General features: G+C 35.0%; 2 protein-coding genes across 2 annotated transcripts; one reads left to right on the top strand and one right to left on the bottom strand.

Annotated features, from left to right (window-relative positions):
- The first annotated feature begins 2,335 nt into the window (after positions 1-2,335).
- On the top strand, positions 2,336-8,381 carry LOC113717915 (anthranilate synthase beta subunit 2, chloroplastic-like). Its single transcript, XM_027242760.2, has 7 exons — positions 2,336-2,817; positions 2,910-2,980; positions 3,367-3,404; positions 3,515-3,625; positions 4,493-4,592; positions 5,540-5,675; positions 8,054-8,381. Exons 1-7 carry the CDS (start codon positions 2,536-2,538, stop codon positions 8,156-8,158), a joined length of 843 nt encoding a protein of 280 aa, XP_027098561.1. The 5' UTR covers positions 2,336-2,535; the 3' UTR covers positions 8,159-8,381.
- Positions 8,382-9,470: 1,089 nt separating this feature from the next.
- Positions 9,471-12,450, bottom strand: LOC113719376 (probable xyloglucan endotransglucosylase/hydrolase protein 28). The gene is made up of 4 exons (XM_027244588.2): positions 12,125-12,450; positions 11,921-12,021; positions 11,393-11,601; positions 9,471-10,331 (listed from the first exon to the last, which is right to left on the bottom strand). The coding sequence occupies exons 1-4, from the start codon at positions 12,303-12,305 to the stop codon at positions 9,824-9,826; spliced, it is 999 nt and encodes a 332-aa protein (XP_027100389.1). The 5' UTR covers positions 12,306-12,450; the 3' UTR covers positions 9,471-9,823.
- Positions 12,451-14,682: the final 2,232 nt, after the last annotated feature.

Below are 14,682 nucleotides of genomic sequence, written 5' to 3' on the forward strand. Positions count from 1 at the left end.
GTTCTAGGCGAGTGATTTTAACATTCTACTGAGACAATCCTCTGGTACATGCACCGGATGTGTTAGGTCTTGATGCAGTTAGCACCTGTTGCAATCCGACATAGGAATATGGATGCTACTCATCCAGAATATTGACTAATAGACAACTTTATCCATAGTTTAAAATATTTGTCTATCTTGCATTAAATACAACCAAATATTTCATATAACTTATGGAACCTATTATCATACAGGACTAGATTGAGGTTATTGATGGAACCCAAGTATCGGCAAGTGTGGCAAAAGATGAATATGATGCATTTTACAACAAAAAGGATACTTTCTCACAAAATATTCTAATTGCATGTGACTATGATATGTGGTTCGTAAATGTTAGGGTTGGTTGGGAAGGTAGTGCCCATGATAGGCGTGTCTTGATGAATGCTATTTGCAATATTTCCTGTACCACCAGTTGATAAATATTACGTAGTTGATGCGGCGTACAGACACATGCTAGGTTTTCCTTTCAAGAGTGCTAGGGGGTAGATCTTGGATTGCACAGAAAGGATTGTTTAATCGCCGCCATGCTTCGGTTCAGAACATCATAGCGAGGACCTTTTTTTGTGTCAAAATCATAAGAGGACATTTGAGGCATGAAAAATGCGATTTAAAATTTTGGAAGGTCCTATGAAAAATTACCCAATTGAGGCATAAAAAAATATTGTACTGATTTGCTATGTACTGCACAATTTCATCAAAGAGATGCAACCATATGACCACTACGATGGATCCAAAAATCACCCCTAGTATGGATCTCGGAGGTTCCGAAGAAGATTAAGTGTCACAATTCCATGTGACGCCAAAAGCGCTACGTGATTGGCAATGTTTTGAAAATCGGATCGGATTGGCCGGTTCGACCGATTGAATCGCGAATCGGCCATGCCTCCGGTCCAGTTCAATTAAAAACCCAAAGAATCAATTAAACCGATCAAGAACCGGTTGAACCGATGAAAATCAGGAGGTTCAACCGGTTTTTAATAAGTATTTATTTTCTAAAATAAATATTTTAGTTTTATTCAAAAATTTTAATACTAAAATGAATAAAAAATTATTAAACCTTTGAACCGGTCGAACTGTGAACCGGAAGGTTCTCCAGTTCACTCTCTGGTTCGGGGTTAAAAACATTGGTGATTGGAAGAAATTTTGAAATGCAATAGTTGATAATATGTAGCCGAAATGAGTAGTTTATATGGGCCTGTACCAATTTTCATGCTTAATAGTTGATTCCCACTTATCTTAGACCAGTTTTTTTTTTTTGTATCATATAACTTTTGTGTATTGGTCAAATATTTGTTATGTTGGTATTTAAGCCTTTTGAATCTAAAATGTGTATCAAATTCCTTGCCACTTCTATGTGTACCTAATCATTTGTGCAACATGGGTACAACTGTCATCAATTATTTTGGCAATATGAAAAACTACTGTGAATATTGTATCAAACAGCAGATTTTTTTTTTGCTACGGTAAAGTTTTGAAAAAAACTCTTACAGCACAAGATAGTTTTTTACAGATTTCTATATGTTACATTTCCTACTCAGCAATTTGTTTGTACATTTAATCCCTTAATGTATCCTTAGCTCTTAAATAGTCAAATGAATCTTTTGGGAAGAATGCTCTCAACTCAATTAAGGTTTTTTTTTAAACTCTTTCCTTACAAATACATACTAACATTATAAAAGATTAACTCAATTAAGATCTTTCAAGTTTTTCTGTACAAGTAACTACTAACATTAAAAATTTTTATAAACAAAATACATTATAGTGACGTGATGTTTGTGACTTATAAAAGTAATTAAATATATATATATAATTTTTTTGCAAAAACTCGTAATCCAAACCAGGTCTTACTTTTGACAAGTGTCTAAAAACCGATGGTACAAATTTATTCAAAATAAATTATTTTTACCAGTTCACATAAATTTGATGGTAATTTAGATTTTGTTTGGATTGCAATTTTCTAGAGTTTTTGTCGAAAAATGTAATCTAACGAATTTGATATATGTGAGGTAAAAAGGTGATTAGAAAATGTGTTCACGAAAAATGTAACCATTTTCTGTTGGAAAATTGCTTTCCAAACGAGGCCTTAATTAAACGGATGACCAACAAATAACTGAACTTTCGTTCTACTTACACCTAAAAAATTAAAAAGCCAAAAAAAGAAAGAAAAAGCTTTCACGTCATTATGCATTGAATTCTTTTTTCTTTTTTGTGTGTATTTTTTAAGCTCAACATGCATTGAACTTTTAAAACGCGTTTAACCCGTGATTCATGAAAATCCTTCATGAAAATGACATCGTTCTCTTCCAAAAACCATTGTACCTTCTCTCGTCGTTATAAAAACCAGAACTATGTCTTCATATTTCAGCTGGCTCTGTCGCTCCTCACTCCTCCACCGCCGCCGCCGCCGCTGCCGACCAGACCGTCACCGTCACCGCCGTCGCCACCTCCGCCGCACCCTTCTATCAAAAGCTTAGAGAAAAACGGCCATTTCAGTCAATGGCTTCCGTTGCAGCAAATCCCTCCTCCATTAAACAATCTGGGTTTCTATCTCCTTCCTCTTTTCTCAGCTCCCAAACCAGCCCATTTAAAGGAAGCCAATCTTTCATCCAATTCAAAACCCCAGTTGATAACAGAACTTCCCTATCGATTAGGACAGTGTGGTGTTCGCAAAAATCCAGCGTGGCCCATGTCGTCAACAATGATGCTCCGAAAAAGACTACTGCAAATCCCATTATTGTAATTGATAATTATGATAGCTTCACTTACAATCTTTGCCAGGTCTGGCCATTTTTTTAGCATTTTTGGGTTTTCTTTTTCGTGATTTATTTTCTCAATTTGCTAATTTTTTTTCCTGGGTTTCTGTTTTGAAGTACTTGGGAGAGCTTGGGTGTAACATGGAGGTTTACCGGAATGATGAGCTGACGGTGGAGGACTTAAAGAAGTAAGCTTTATCTTGTTTCTTTGGGAGAAAATCTTGTATGTCAGGTTTAAGTGAAAAAGCAGAAGGTACAACTGAGTGGTTGTACTTTTGCTATTGGCGTTTGCCCTTTTCAGGTGAATGAGGTCTGACTTGACGGTATTGATTTCCTGGTTTTTTATTTTGTTTTGCAATGTAATGAACCTTGGACTGCAGTAAGTTTTTGTGTAATGATCAAATAGTCCCTCATTTCATGCATGTTTACATTCAACCTCGCCCTCTGTAGTTGCGTGATTTCATGCAGAAAGGGTATTCTTGATGAGGTCATTGTTTGCAAAAATTCTGCACGTGCCATCAATTGTTTTGAAAAGGCCAAGTAATTCTTTTTATTTTGTTCATGATTTTTATAGGAAAAATCCAAGGGGGATTTTGATATCTCCAGGGCCTGGTGAGACTAACTTTTATTCATTTTTTTTTAATTTTTGTTGGAATCTTTTTTTTTTCTCTCTAGTGAAACTCATCTATCATAATTATTGTTAATTTTTTTTGCAATAAAAGGAGAACCTCAAGATTCAGGAATATCATTGCAAACGGTATTGGAACTGGGACCAAGTGTACCATTATTTGGCGTGTGTATGGGGCTGCAGTGTATTGGGGAGGCTTTTGGAGGTATCTTTCATTTCCTATAATAAACTGCTAGAGAATGTGTTTGAATGGTTTACCATTGGTTCAGAAGAATTTCTGCTAAGAAAATGCAGGGTTTTGATCACGTACTAAACAAATTGAGATGGAGCAGTAACTTTTTTTCTTCTTAGTTCCATCCATGTCCAACTGAACAAGATGAAATATTTGGATCCATTGTTTGAATTCTCCAAACAATTATTGCAGTCATATGATAGAATTCCATTGTTATGATAGAATTCCATTGATAGAATTCTCCAAAATCCTTACATGATTACCTGTCAAAGATGGTATAGTCAAAGTCATAATAGTGGTACATGCATTGTGAATTTGATGCTTGCAACCCCTGACGAATTTGGTACATTCTTGATCTGGCCAATCAGATTGTAAGCCTTTGCCAGGACTCATCCAAGTTTATTAGACTCTCTTTACCAAATAAATCAGCACCTAGGGTCATCCATGTGAGATTGAACTTGTCAGAATACACACAACCTGTAAGGTTTCTGAGATTCAACATGCAAGGCTATTCTTACAAGTAATATAATCACTGACAAAGCCAAGCATCATGGATTTCGTGAGTTTCTTCTCATGTTGAAAGCTTTTCCATGGCCCATTAACATTAAAGTAAGGATTAAGGACCAGTACTACCTGAAAGAATTGGATGGAGGCCACTATAATGGACTTGGATCTGACTCAACAATGTTATGTATCTTGCACAAAAAATGTAGCCATGTAAATTCTTATTTGTTATTTAAGCCTACATTGGATTTTGAGGGGCCTATTTTGCTGTTCGTATTCATTTTTCAGCTTACTCTGTTGCTTTGGATTCTCTGGTAAAATTTGTTTTATGAGCAGGGAAAATTGTGCGCTCACCTTTTGGTGTGATGCATGGAAAGAGTTCTCTTGTGTACTATAATGAGGGTGAAAAAGAGGGTTTGTTAGCCGGCTTATCCAAGTGAGTTGTTTTGTTTATGACATGCACTTAAGTGCTCTTGAACCAATTTCTGCATGTTTGGAGCTTGTTTATTGTCAATAATGGTCCCTGTCATGTTAATATGCAATTGTTAAAGCATTTAATCCTGAATATCTGGAATTATCAGTTTTTCCAATACTATTGATGTGACGCATAAGAGCTTGATTCAATTTCCTGGTCTTTGCCCTTAAGATTCACGTTATGACTCTAGGCCCACCTTTTAATGAACAACTAGGAATGCTCCTTGCAGAAAGCTTTTTCTGATACCAAAATATAGACTAGTGAAGCCCCATATAGATGCCTTGCACCAGGTACACTTGCCAGTCTGAGAAATAATATAGCGAAGCATGTTGCAAGCTTTATATGCAGAGGATAGTCAATTATTATTGTTGGCCTAATTCATACTATGGACTAAACTGGAACAATAGAAACTGATGACTCGTTGATGGGTGTGTTATTTAGCAGCTGCATGGTTATCTTTTTGCAGTTTGACCTTGCAACTTGGTATACATGTTTTCATTGACTTCAAGCTGCTCATTTAACATTCTTGTGCTCAGAGACACAAAACGACAATTTGTTGGATAGAAGCAAAATCTTGAAGGGAACCTACAATCTTTCTTGGTCCAAATTGTCTTGTTTAAGAGTCAAACACTGGGAATCTTCTTTAAATCTTAGCATGCATGGCATTAGAGAGTCAAACAGGAGTAATGTAAATTGCATGAAGTTGGCTACCTTAGCAAGCTTGCTGTGTGAGATGATAATAGTTTCTCAGGCCGTCGTCTAAAAGGGATTTGGTCTAGGCTTAATTTAAGTCAAAGATGAAGAGCGTAATTACTTAATGTGTGATCTTTGTATATGACTATGTTTTGTTTTGGCACCATCCTGGATCCCTGTATATGCTGATACCTGGATTTTTGTTTATGTTGCAGCCCTTTTACTGCTGGTAGATACCACAGCCTTGTGATTGAAAAGGTAAGTTTTCCTAGTGACAAACTTGAGATAACTGCTTGGACGGAAGATGGGCTCATTATGGCTGCTCGTCACAAAATATATAAGCATCTCCAGGTAAGGAGTTTACTTCCCGGCCTTCCTAAACATGTTCCAAGAACACATCTCATGCATGAAACATTCACACATTGGGAAAAAGATGCATCATGCATGCATGTGGAGAGGCATTCTTTCGACCCAACTCCCACAAATGGTCCATCAAATTCAGCAGGTTTAATCTGTGCATGTTTGAATTTTAAAAATTAGGAACCATAATGGACTATATTAAATAAGTAAAATTAGTAAGAGGTTGAATTTGGAAACTTCAAGTTGATGGGACTATAAATATAAGATCTCCAACGTACTTCTCAGCTAAGTAACTTAGTTGAATATCTATAGAAGTTTGTTTACCAGTTTGCTGTGGCCACGGGGTATTAGAGCAATACAAGTTCAGTAATTCCATTATTTCTTTTTGTTGGAAACTGATTTTAAATCTGATGCTGGATAGTTTAATTATATATTGATTTTAGAGGAGAATAGTAGAAGATCCTAGTAATAAAAGGCAAGTGAATTTCCAAAACTTGGCTACCCTACCTCTCTGAGGAATGGGAAGTAAGAATCAGAACTGGCTCTAACGTTTCGAATTTATCGAACATATTGATGCAGCCACCACTTATAGAAGTTGAGAGGAAAGCCTTCATTGTAATTGATCTTTTTAACAACTTTGTTCAAGAAGCTGGCTCCTGGCTACCTGGCAAATTATTTTCTTTTAGATAATAGAGCTCACTAGCTGTATTTGATCTTTTCATTTTGCTAAGTGATGTACTTTCAAAGAACCCCAAAAGACATATTTGATCTGATTGCAAATGTCTGATTTCATAAAAATCCTTGACCTTTAGCAATTCCTTATTTTTCTTCTCTTCAATTTTCTTTTTTATATTTTTAATTCTTCAAATGCAAATCTCTTCCTGTCCCTTTCTCTCTCTCTCTCTCCTCCCCCCCCGGGGGGAAAACATTGCTACAGATCTTCTGTAACGTCTTTCTTTCCTGCACTGCCATCATCCTTCTTCTCCTCTTCCTGCACTGTGGCTTTGTGGTAAATGCCTTCAGGACATCTGATTCTCCCCATATGACAGATTCTGATACACACACACACACACACATATATGTATGTATGTATGATGCATGCGTGCATGTATTTTTGTCTTTCACACACGTAGGTTTGGTCTTTTAGTTATCTTGGGTACTTGTAAGATTTTACGAGTTTTTTTTTTCTGTTCTCGTATTCTTCTGGTTTTGTACGTGTGCATGCATTCTGTGTTGGGTAAATTGAGAGAAATAGCTAGGTAGATCAGGGGGGAAAAGGAAAATGGGGAAGGATACTGCTTACTCAGGCCGTGAACAATATTTTAAAGTCAAATCCTACATTATGTGTCCTGAGGCAATGAATAATGAAAGAGTTGCAGTTGTATTCATTTAATCCTCAAAAAGATAGTGTCATGTTTGTCATCTTGGAACTTTTAGGAGATTTTCAGTAATCAGATGATTCAGTTTGCTGTCAACCCTGAATTCTATTCTGTCAATGATGAACAAGATTTTCAAGGTACTCTCACCAAAACAACCCATGAATGGTGCCGTTTCAAGGATGCGCTAGTGTTTCTGAAGGCCATTTGAGCAAGTTAAACTACTTAAAAATTTGCTTCTTTTTCGGAAAGTACTTGTCTTTTGAGAACCAAAAAAAAAAAAAAGTCAAAGGAATGTGAGTCGTAAAGAAGATAAAATCCGTTGGATGATTATTTGCTTTGATTTTATAATATTGGCATTGTTGTTATTGACTAACAATCAAAGGTGATAAGTGAAAGAAAGTAAATGTTAAGGGCTAAAGTGAAAATTATGCTATATTGGGATTTAACATGATCAACTTCACGTTTTGCTTTTGTCTGAGAAGGCAAAAGTGAACTTCTGGGTATATAATTACATTAGTGTATAAAGTGGTAAAAAAAGCATTTCAACTTTAGAAGATGAACATTCTGCAGAGTTGACTACCTTCCATAATGTTAGGTTCCTGTTAGATGTCTCCCGTGCATAATGCATCTCACCAGGGTTGTTAAAGGCATGATGCTAAAAATTGCTGTTAAAGGTATGATCCATTAAATAAAGGTAATCGACTAGGCGAGACTAGGCCTCAGGATGGACAACTTTTTCGTATTTTCTGAGTTTGTTTGCTAGTTAACTTTCTTGGTTATAGTAGTCAGAGATGTGTAGGAGTTCATTCCTGTAGAGGTTCTTTTAATAGGTTCGTTTTGCTTGAAAGAACAGAAGTTTAGGTTGTCTGTCAAGACTCTGAATCTAGAGGATAAGCTTCTCTTTTAATCTTTCATCAGATTTGCATCTCTTATAAGATTTTTATCTTGTTTTACTGTTCAACCTGATGTTTTGCTTACTTCACAATGCAGGGAGTGCAGTTCCACCCAGAGAGCATCATAACAGATGAAGGCAAAACAATAGTTCGTAATTTCATCAAGATGATTGAGAGAAAGGAAGCGGAATCTGAGGACTGAATAGTTATAATTTATCTTGTCAAAGCATCATGTTCAGGGAATTCATAAAATTCTCAAGACTAGATATTGCAATTTATTGGCTTGTTTTCTTTTTGGAATAGAATTTGAAAAACCTCACTGGGCTCTCCTACCCTTAACAGTGTGTGGATATAGAATTGCTGCTGTATACTTTTCTACAGGGCTAAAACGCCTTATGTAATATTGTTAGGACTGTTTTTTCTTTTTTCTTTTTTTTTTTATGTTGTGGCAATTGTTTTAAAGATCTGTTAATGCGGACAAGGGGCACATGCAACCGTTTGTGGCGGTTTGTGCATTTTCCAACAGCGCGTAACATTTTTTGCACGTCGTGTAACTTTCTTTACACACGGAGTAATTTTAGAACAAATTTTTGTGGGTCCCACACATGGCGTGAAAATCGAGTTACGTGCTGTAATCTGAACCGCACAAATTTCTGAGGCCACATCGTGGCCGTGAACCTTCAGGAATCCTGCCCCATTTCCCTGTTAATGCATGACTGACTTTTGTGATAGAGCTAGTTGTGTTTTTACAAATTTGCAATGCAATACCAGAAAAATAGAGTAAAACCGAGACTCACATAAGTGTTTTTTATTAAATATTTTTTAATTAACAGATGTCCAATAAGCAATAGTTAACACACCTATATTCCATCCAATTTATCATGTATATACACGCTAACAATTATTTATCTTTTCTTTTATTTATATACTTTTTCTAATTAATTTTCTTGCATTTATATGCTTTTCTTAATTAATTTTTTATTTTTAAAAATTTATTTAGCATCTGAAATATATTTTAATGAATGTCCAATAGATACATGTTGGAAAAACCCAAAAAGTAAAATTATAATTAGGAAAGTATCTAAAATCAAGGGGCAATAATAGATGCGACTGCATGCACCTGTACCTGAGTGCAAGAATTTTCATACTGTAAGGACCAAGTTGCAGCATTTTGAAGTTGAAGGACTGCAGTGAAATTTCCAAAAGTTCAGTTAACCCTTTGTGAAACTTTTCCCAAGGCACTTACCATTTCTCTCCGCAGCTTCAGCTGTCACAATCCCTGATTCATCGGATTCCAATATTTACCACATCAGAAAAAATTGTCCTCAGAGCATACGACAAAGTCTAGAATTCAATGGCTAAACAGACCAAATGGCCTTTATAGTTTGGATTATCATACACAGAACCATGCTTATAATACAAACATTCTACTGTACTTTCATGGATGGATATCATTTTTTTCCCCCATAAACAATACCCCTTTAAAAATTGGAAGGCATTAACCCCACCACAAGTTTCTATACAATAATAACTCCATCTATTAAATATGTTTATTGGAACATATATGACAATGGGAATTATAATACATAGCTGAAGACAATAATACATCAACAAGGTCATGGCTGGGAACCTCAAGGTATGAAATATATACATACCCCCTTGATGATCAATGGCTAGTATAAAAATCTTATCACCCTCTGTAAAACAATCTGTGGACTTCTCTTTTTATCTTCTCATCTTTTTTTTCTTTTTTTTTTTTTGGTTTTTGGGGGTGGTATGCACAGGGAAAGAACATTAATCAAGACTCAGAAAGGAAGGTGTGACAGTACAAATATAGGATATAACAACATCCACAAGGCATTAATTCTTATGTAGAGGATGCCTCTCCCTGACTTGATGATGATCTGCTCCGGTGGTGTCGCTTGCCCCGGTGACGGTGAGCTCCTCCGAAAGTAACAGGGTCGAATGCACGGAGGCCTTCAGCTTCCATAGCATCTAGGACACATTCAGCTGGAGGGACCGTGTATCGAGCACGGTCGTAGCAGTATGAGTATTGCATATGCTTCTTCCTGAAGTTCTGCATTCTAATTCTTTGTTCAGGTGTGATACCAGTAGGGATTGAATCATGTTTTGGAGCAATGTCACACTTTGTTGCCTGCTCAGTAGGATCAACTGCACAGCCATGGAGCACGAGGTCGGAGAATTTTGCAATGTATGGGGCATATTTGTAATTGATTCTGAATTTTCCTCCATTTGTAGCCCAATCAGAACCATCCCATATTGTTGCATACAATGACATAGGCTTCGAAGGGAAGTCCCCACCCATTGTTGCTGTCCTTTTGAACTCTCTTATGGGGACATTATCAACATAAAAGCTGCAATAAAAGAAAATGAGACAAACAAAACGGGATCAAAGTCTTGATGAAAAGACACCATAAATGTACATTAGCCAGAACAAATCCAACAAGCGTGGTCTCATTGCTTCTAGGCTCATCTTTGATGTGGGGCAAGAGTTAAAAAAAAAAAAAAATTTTTAACTGCCTGGTGCACAGTAAAAACTTCTCTGTAATGTATCTGGGGATGTTTCTGATTTTATTTGAATTTTTTCTAGAAGACAAGCTATATTGGCCATATAATACCACTTCTGTTCACCTCAATGTCAAAAAAGCTCTTAAATAAGCAAGTAAAACATGAAACTACTAGGAAAAGGGAAGAAAACCTTGAAATCTGCAAATTGCATTGCATCGTACAGGGCGTGCAAATATGTAAAAACAATGGAAAATCAGGATAGTATTCCAAAAATGCAAGAAATAACTGCTAGTATCCTCAAACAAAAAAGAGAAAAAATTTTGTTCACAAAACAGCCATAATAGTGAAATTGGACTGTTCATGACATAGTGTAGTCATCAAGTGAAAATTTAATATTGGTAAGAATAATAAAAACTCCACAATATAGGATCCCAAATGCAGATCAACAATATTCAAGTACAGATGGGAAACTTATGGTTACATAATTGTCATTCTCACTTTGATCAGGTTGCTGACTCATTAACTGCATACAATTAAGAATTGATAACAGAGAGCATAAAATTCCTTTACAGGAGGATCATTACTTCTCATTTACTATTCTTGGTAACGAAAATAAGAAATATGGTCAAATTAAGACATACCATAACATCTTCAGAACAGGAAATAAACATGGAAAGGATCCCCATAGCATTTCCAAGAAAGGAAAGGCTATAAATATAGATTGAGACATCACAGCAGAAACCCCAAAAACAGTAAAATTAGAACATCAGTGCACATAGAACGCCTCCATCAAAGAATCAGTCAAGTAAAAGCTGTTACAGAGCCAAGTATGCAACCAAAAATAGCAAAATTCAGAGGACAAGACGGAAACAAATAATACAAGAATCTTAGATTTTGGGATTCTTACATAATCTGACTCTCAGTCCAGAGGATACTGTACTGATGGAAATCTTCCGAAGGATCAAACCAAAGCCCATATCTTTCTTCTCTGCCAGCGTTTGTGCTACCATTTCCATAAATATTGGTCTGCATCCTCCAGTCTTTACCCCTTATGTTCCCCAAGAACTCAAAATCCAGCTCATCATGGTTCTTTTGAAACATTTCACCATTTGACATCTGTCAACCACCAAAATTAACACAATTCTAGCATTAAAAAGGAAAAGTAGAAAAAGACCTTGCCTCTTTAAAAAAAAAACTTGCATATAATTTATAATCCCAAAAATTAAAAAATTTTCAGTAAAATTATGAAAATCAAGAAACTCCATGGAGAAAATATGATCAAGAAAATCCAATCTGGGCTTCTTTTTATTTTATTTTCTTTATAAGAATGAGAAGGATGAACCATGAAGAGAGTCTAAGAGGGTGAGTATCTAAAGTTGTACCCTTGATCACAAGGTTATGTGGGATTCTTCAGCTTGATCAAGGAAAAACTTACATAAAATGCTACAACAACGCCAGCCGTGTAATCTGCTGGAAGCTTAATAGAAGCACTGAAGAATCCCTGTGAATAAATGTCTTGTGACACAAATCCAGAACCTGTAATCACAACAAACCAGTGCAACAAAGGGGGAAAAAAGGTCAAAGGAAAGCCGAAGAACCATTTCTTAGAAATCCAATAAAACAATTAAGAAAAATTGACCTGTTCTTTCATCTAAAGTAAGATGAACTGATTTTCCATCTTTAACGACCATAAGATTATCATCACCAAAAAGCTGAGAGTACCCTTCATCAAATGAAAGAATCGGAAGGTTTTTCGAAGCACCACAAACCAGAACAATGAAGGTGGTTAATGCAAAAAATCCCAGATGAAAATTCACCATTCTTTTGTCCTTTTTTTTTTATATATATATAAAGAGCTTTTCTGTGATCAGTTTGTCTGTATAAGTGAAATTGTTCCCGGTGTTTCTTGGGGTGTTCAGTGTGTGTTGTGTGTGTAAAAGAGTCGTACTGAGGAAGCAAATGTGAGAGAGAGGAGATGATATGAAGAGAGACTGAAAAGGAGTGAAAACAGAGGAGTCTCAATCTCTATGGAAGTGAAGAGAAAGAGAAGAGTGACAAGGCTAATGAGAAGGGAGACAAGAGGGGGTGTTTTTATTGGGTGCTGAGACACTGAAAGGTGACACTTGTGACCTGTTCAAAAGCATAGACAAAATTTCAGTTGAGAAAATCTCATGTTTTAGTAGTATTTTACATTAGTATTATTTATTTAGTGAAAAGTGCCTTGCTAATTTTTCAGTTTGGCACTTACTATCTACTGTGTAGTTGGCAAAAATCAATTCATAAGTTGGACAAACAAATGGACATGCGTTTGGATTTAGAGTTACCTGAAAGAAAGATATTTTGACATCACAAACATATTTTTTAATTATTTTTACTTTTTAATTATCTTTTTATCTACATATGTCACGTGGCAAAAGATGTTCATTTTAAAAAATTTTCTAATTAATTTTTAGTCGAAATAGAGGAAGTTAAAAGGTGATTTTGTGGCAATAAATCATAGTCCCCTGAGTTTTATGTAACATTGATTTTTTAAAAAACTTTTGTGGTAAGACAAATTTCAATGTTTACAAGAAACGTTTCGATACTTTTTAGATGGGTTTTTGTAATGGGTGTCTAATAGACAGTTGTTAACATACTTAAATCACACTTAACCTACCATATGAATGCACATAATAATAATAATAATAATTATTCCTTACATTTACATACTTTTCTAATTAATTTTATTTTTTTTAAAATTTAACACTTGAACTATATATCTTAACAAGTGTCTGCCCATTTGTTATGTTTGTACCTGTACATATATTGCATGTAGGTTCTTATGCTAGGTAGAATAATATGAATTAATATTTTTATATGAAAAAAACTATACTTAAGTGAGAAGTATTCATCCTTGTTTGGTCAGTATTTAGTATTTACGACTAAATAAATAAACAAATAAATACACAATGATTAAAAAAAGTTAACTATAATATAGTGAGTAACAGTCAATTGACCCACTAGTTACTAGTTTTTGCTTTAGGAACTGTGTAGTCATGTTGTGTGTGCCATTAGGCATTAGAGTTAGGAGCATGTCTCATGAGTGAATTAAACCTAATCACTTATCATAATTAAAGTCTTTCTTGTCGCCTTTTTGTTTTATTATATCATCGTTGAAATTAAAACGAATATTTTCCCTGAGACATCTATGTGGAAAATCGAGAATCATAAGTATTTTTATAACTGATGATGTATTACAAGTTCGTATTATATCCACTAAACAATTGTGCACATCAAACAGGATTAACAGTGATTCTCGACTTATCCCTTAATGATTCGAACCCATACAAGTAAAGCATCTTACAAATTAGGTTGCACTTTGTTGTCAAACAGAGTTACAAACTTAAGGCATAAACTTGGATGTATTGCATATTTTTAAGGATTTCACTAAGTTAAAATTGGAATAATAACCATCAGTGACTCATTCGATCGAGAGACTTCTAAGCAAAGATTGATTAAAGTTATTCTCTTAATCACTGATACTAAGAGTAAAGCGGAGACAAATAGTATAGAAAGAATATATCAATTGTCTCCCAGAAAAGATAGGTTAAAACAAATGGAATGACTCATCTTTTTTCCACTTTTACATCCATTTTTTGTCCCTTTATCCCTCTTTGAAGCTTTCAAGCTTGAATATGAATAAAGCAACCTAATCAAATCTTAGTGCCTTCAAAGAGTGATAAAGTAACAAAATCATGACAAAAGTGAATCTACACGGATTATTTTTGAATACACATGTATATACTGCTCTGTTTGGATGGTTGTTGTTTGAGATTTTTTTTGATAGTATTTTATTATGACATCTTTATTGATAAATGCGTCTGTATTTTGAAAAAAAGGTTAGAAAATCTGCTTATAGTTATCTAAAAAACATATTTAAAAGATTTAATGGTAATTATTGAGACTCGAAAAATTAGAAACCGTGAGTTTAAATCTTCTTTTTTTTTTTCTTGTTAAAATACAGATAGAAAAAACTGAGCAACGCAGAGATATTTATTTGAGAACATAGGGGCAAAGTGGGACTAACACCAAAAAGAAATAAAGCAATAATAGGGCCAAAACACCCAGTTAGAAAATGACTTTTGAAATAGAAAGATGGTTACCTTTTCTCACATTATTATTACTGCTTTTTGAAAATCATAAGCTTTACCCAAAATT

Source organism: Coffea arabica, chromosome 11e, assembly GCF_036785885.1.
Source record: "Coffea arabica cultivar ET-39 chromosome 11e, Coffea Arabica ET-39 HiFi, whole genome shotgun sequence".
Lineage (NCBI taxonomy): Eukaryota > Viridiplantae > Streptophyta > Magnoliopsida > Gentianales > Rubiaceae > Coffea > Coffea arabica.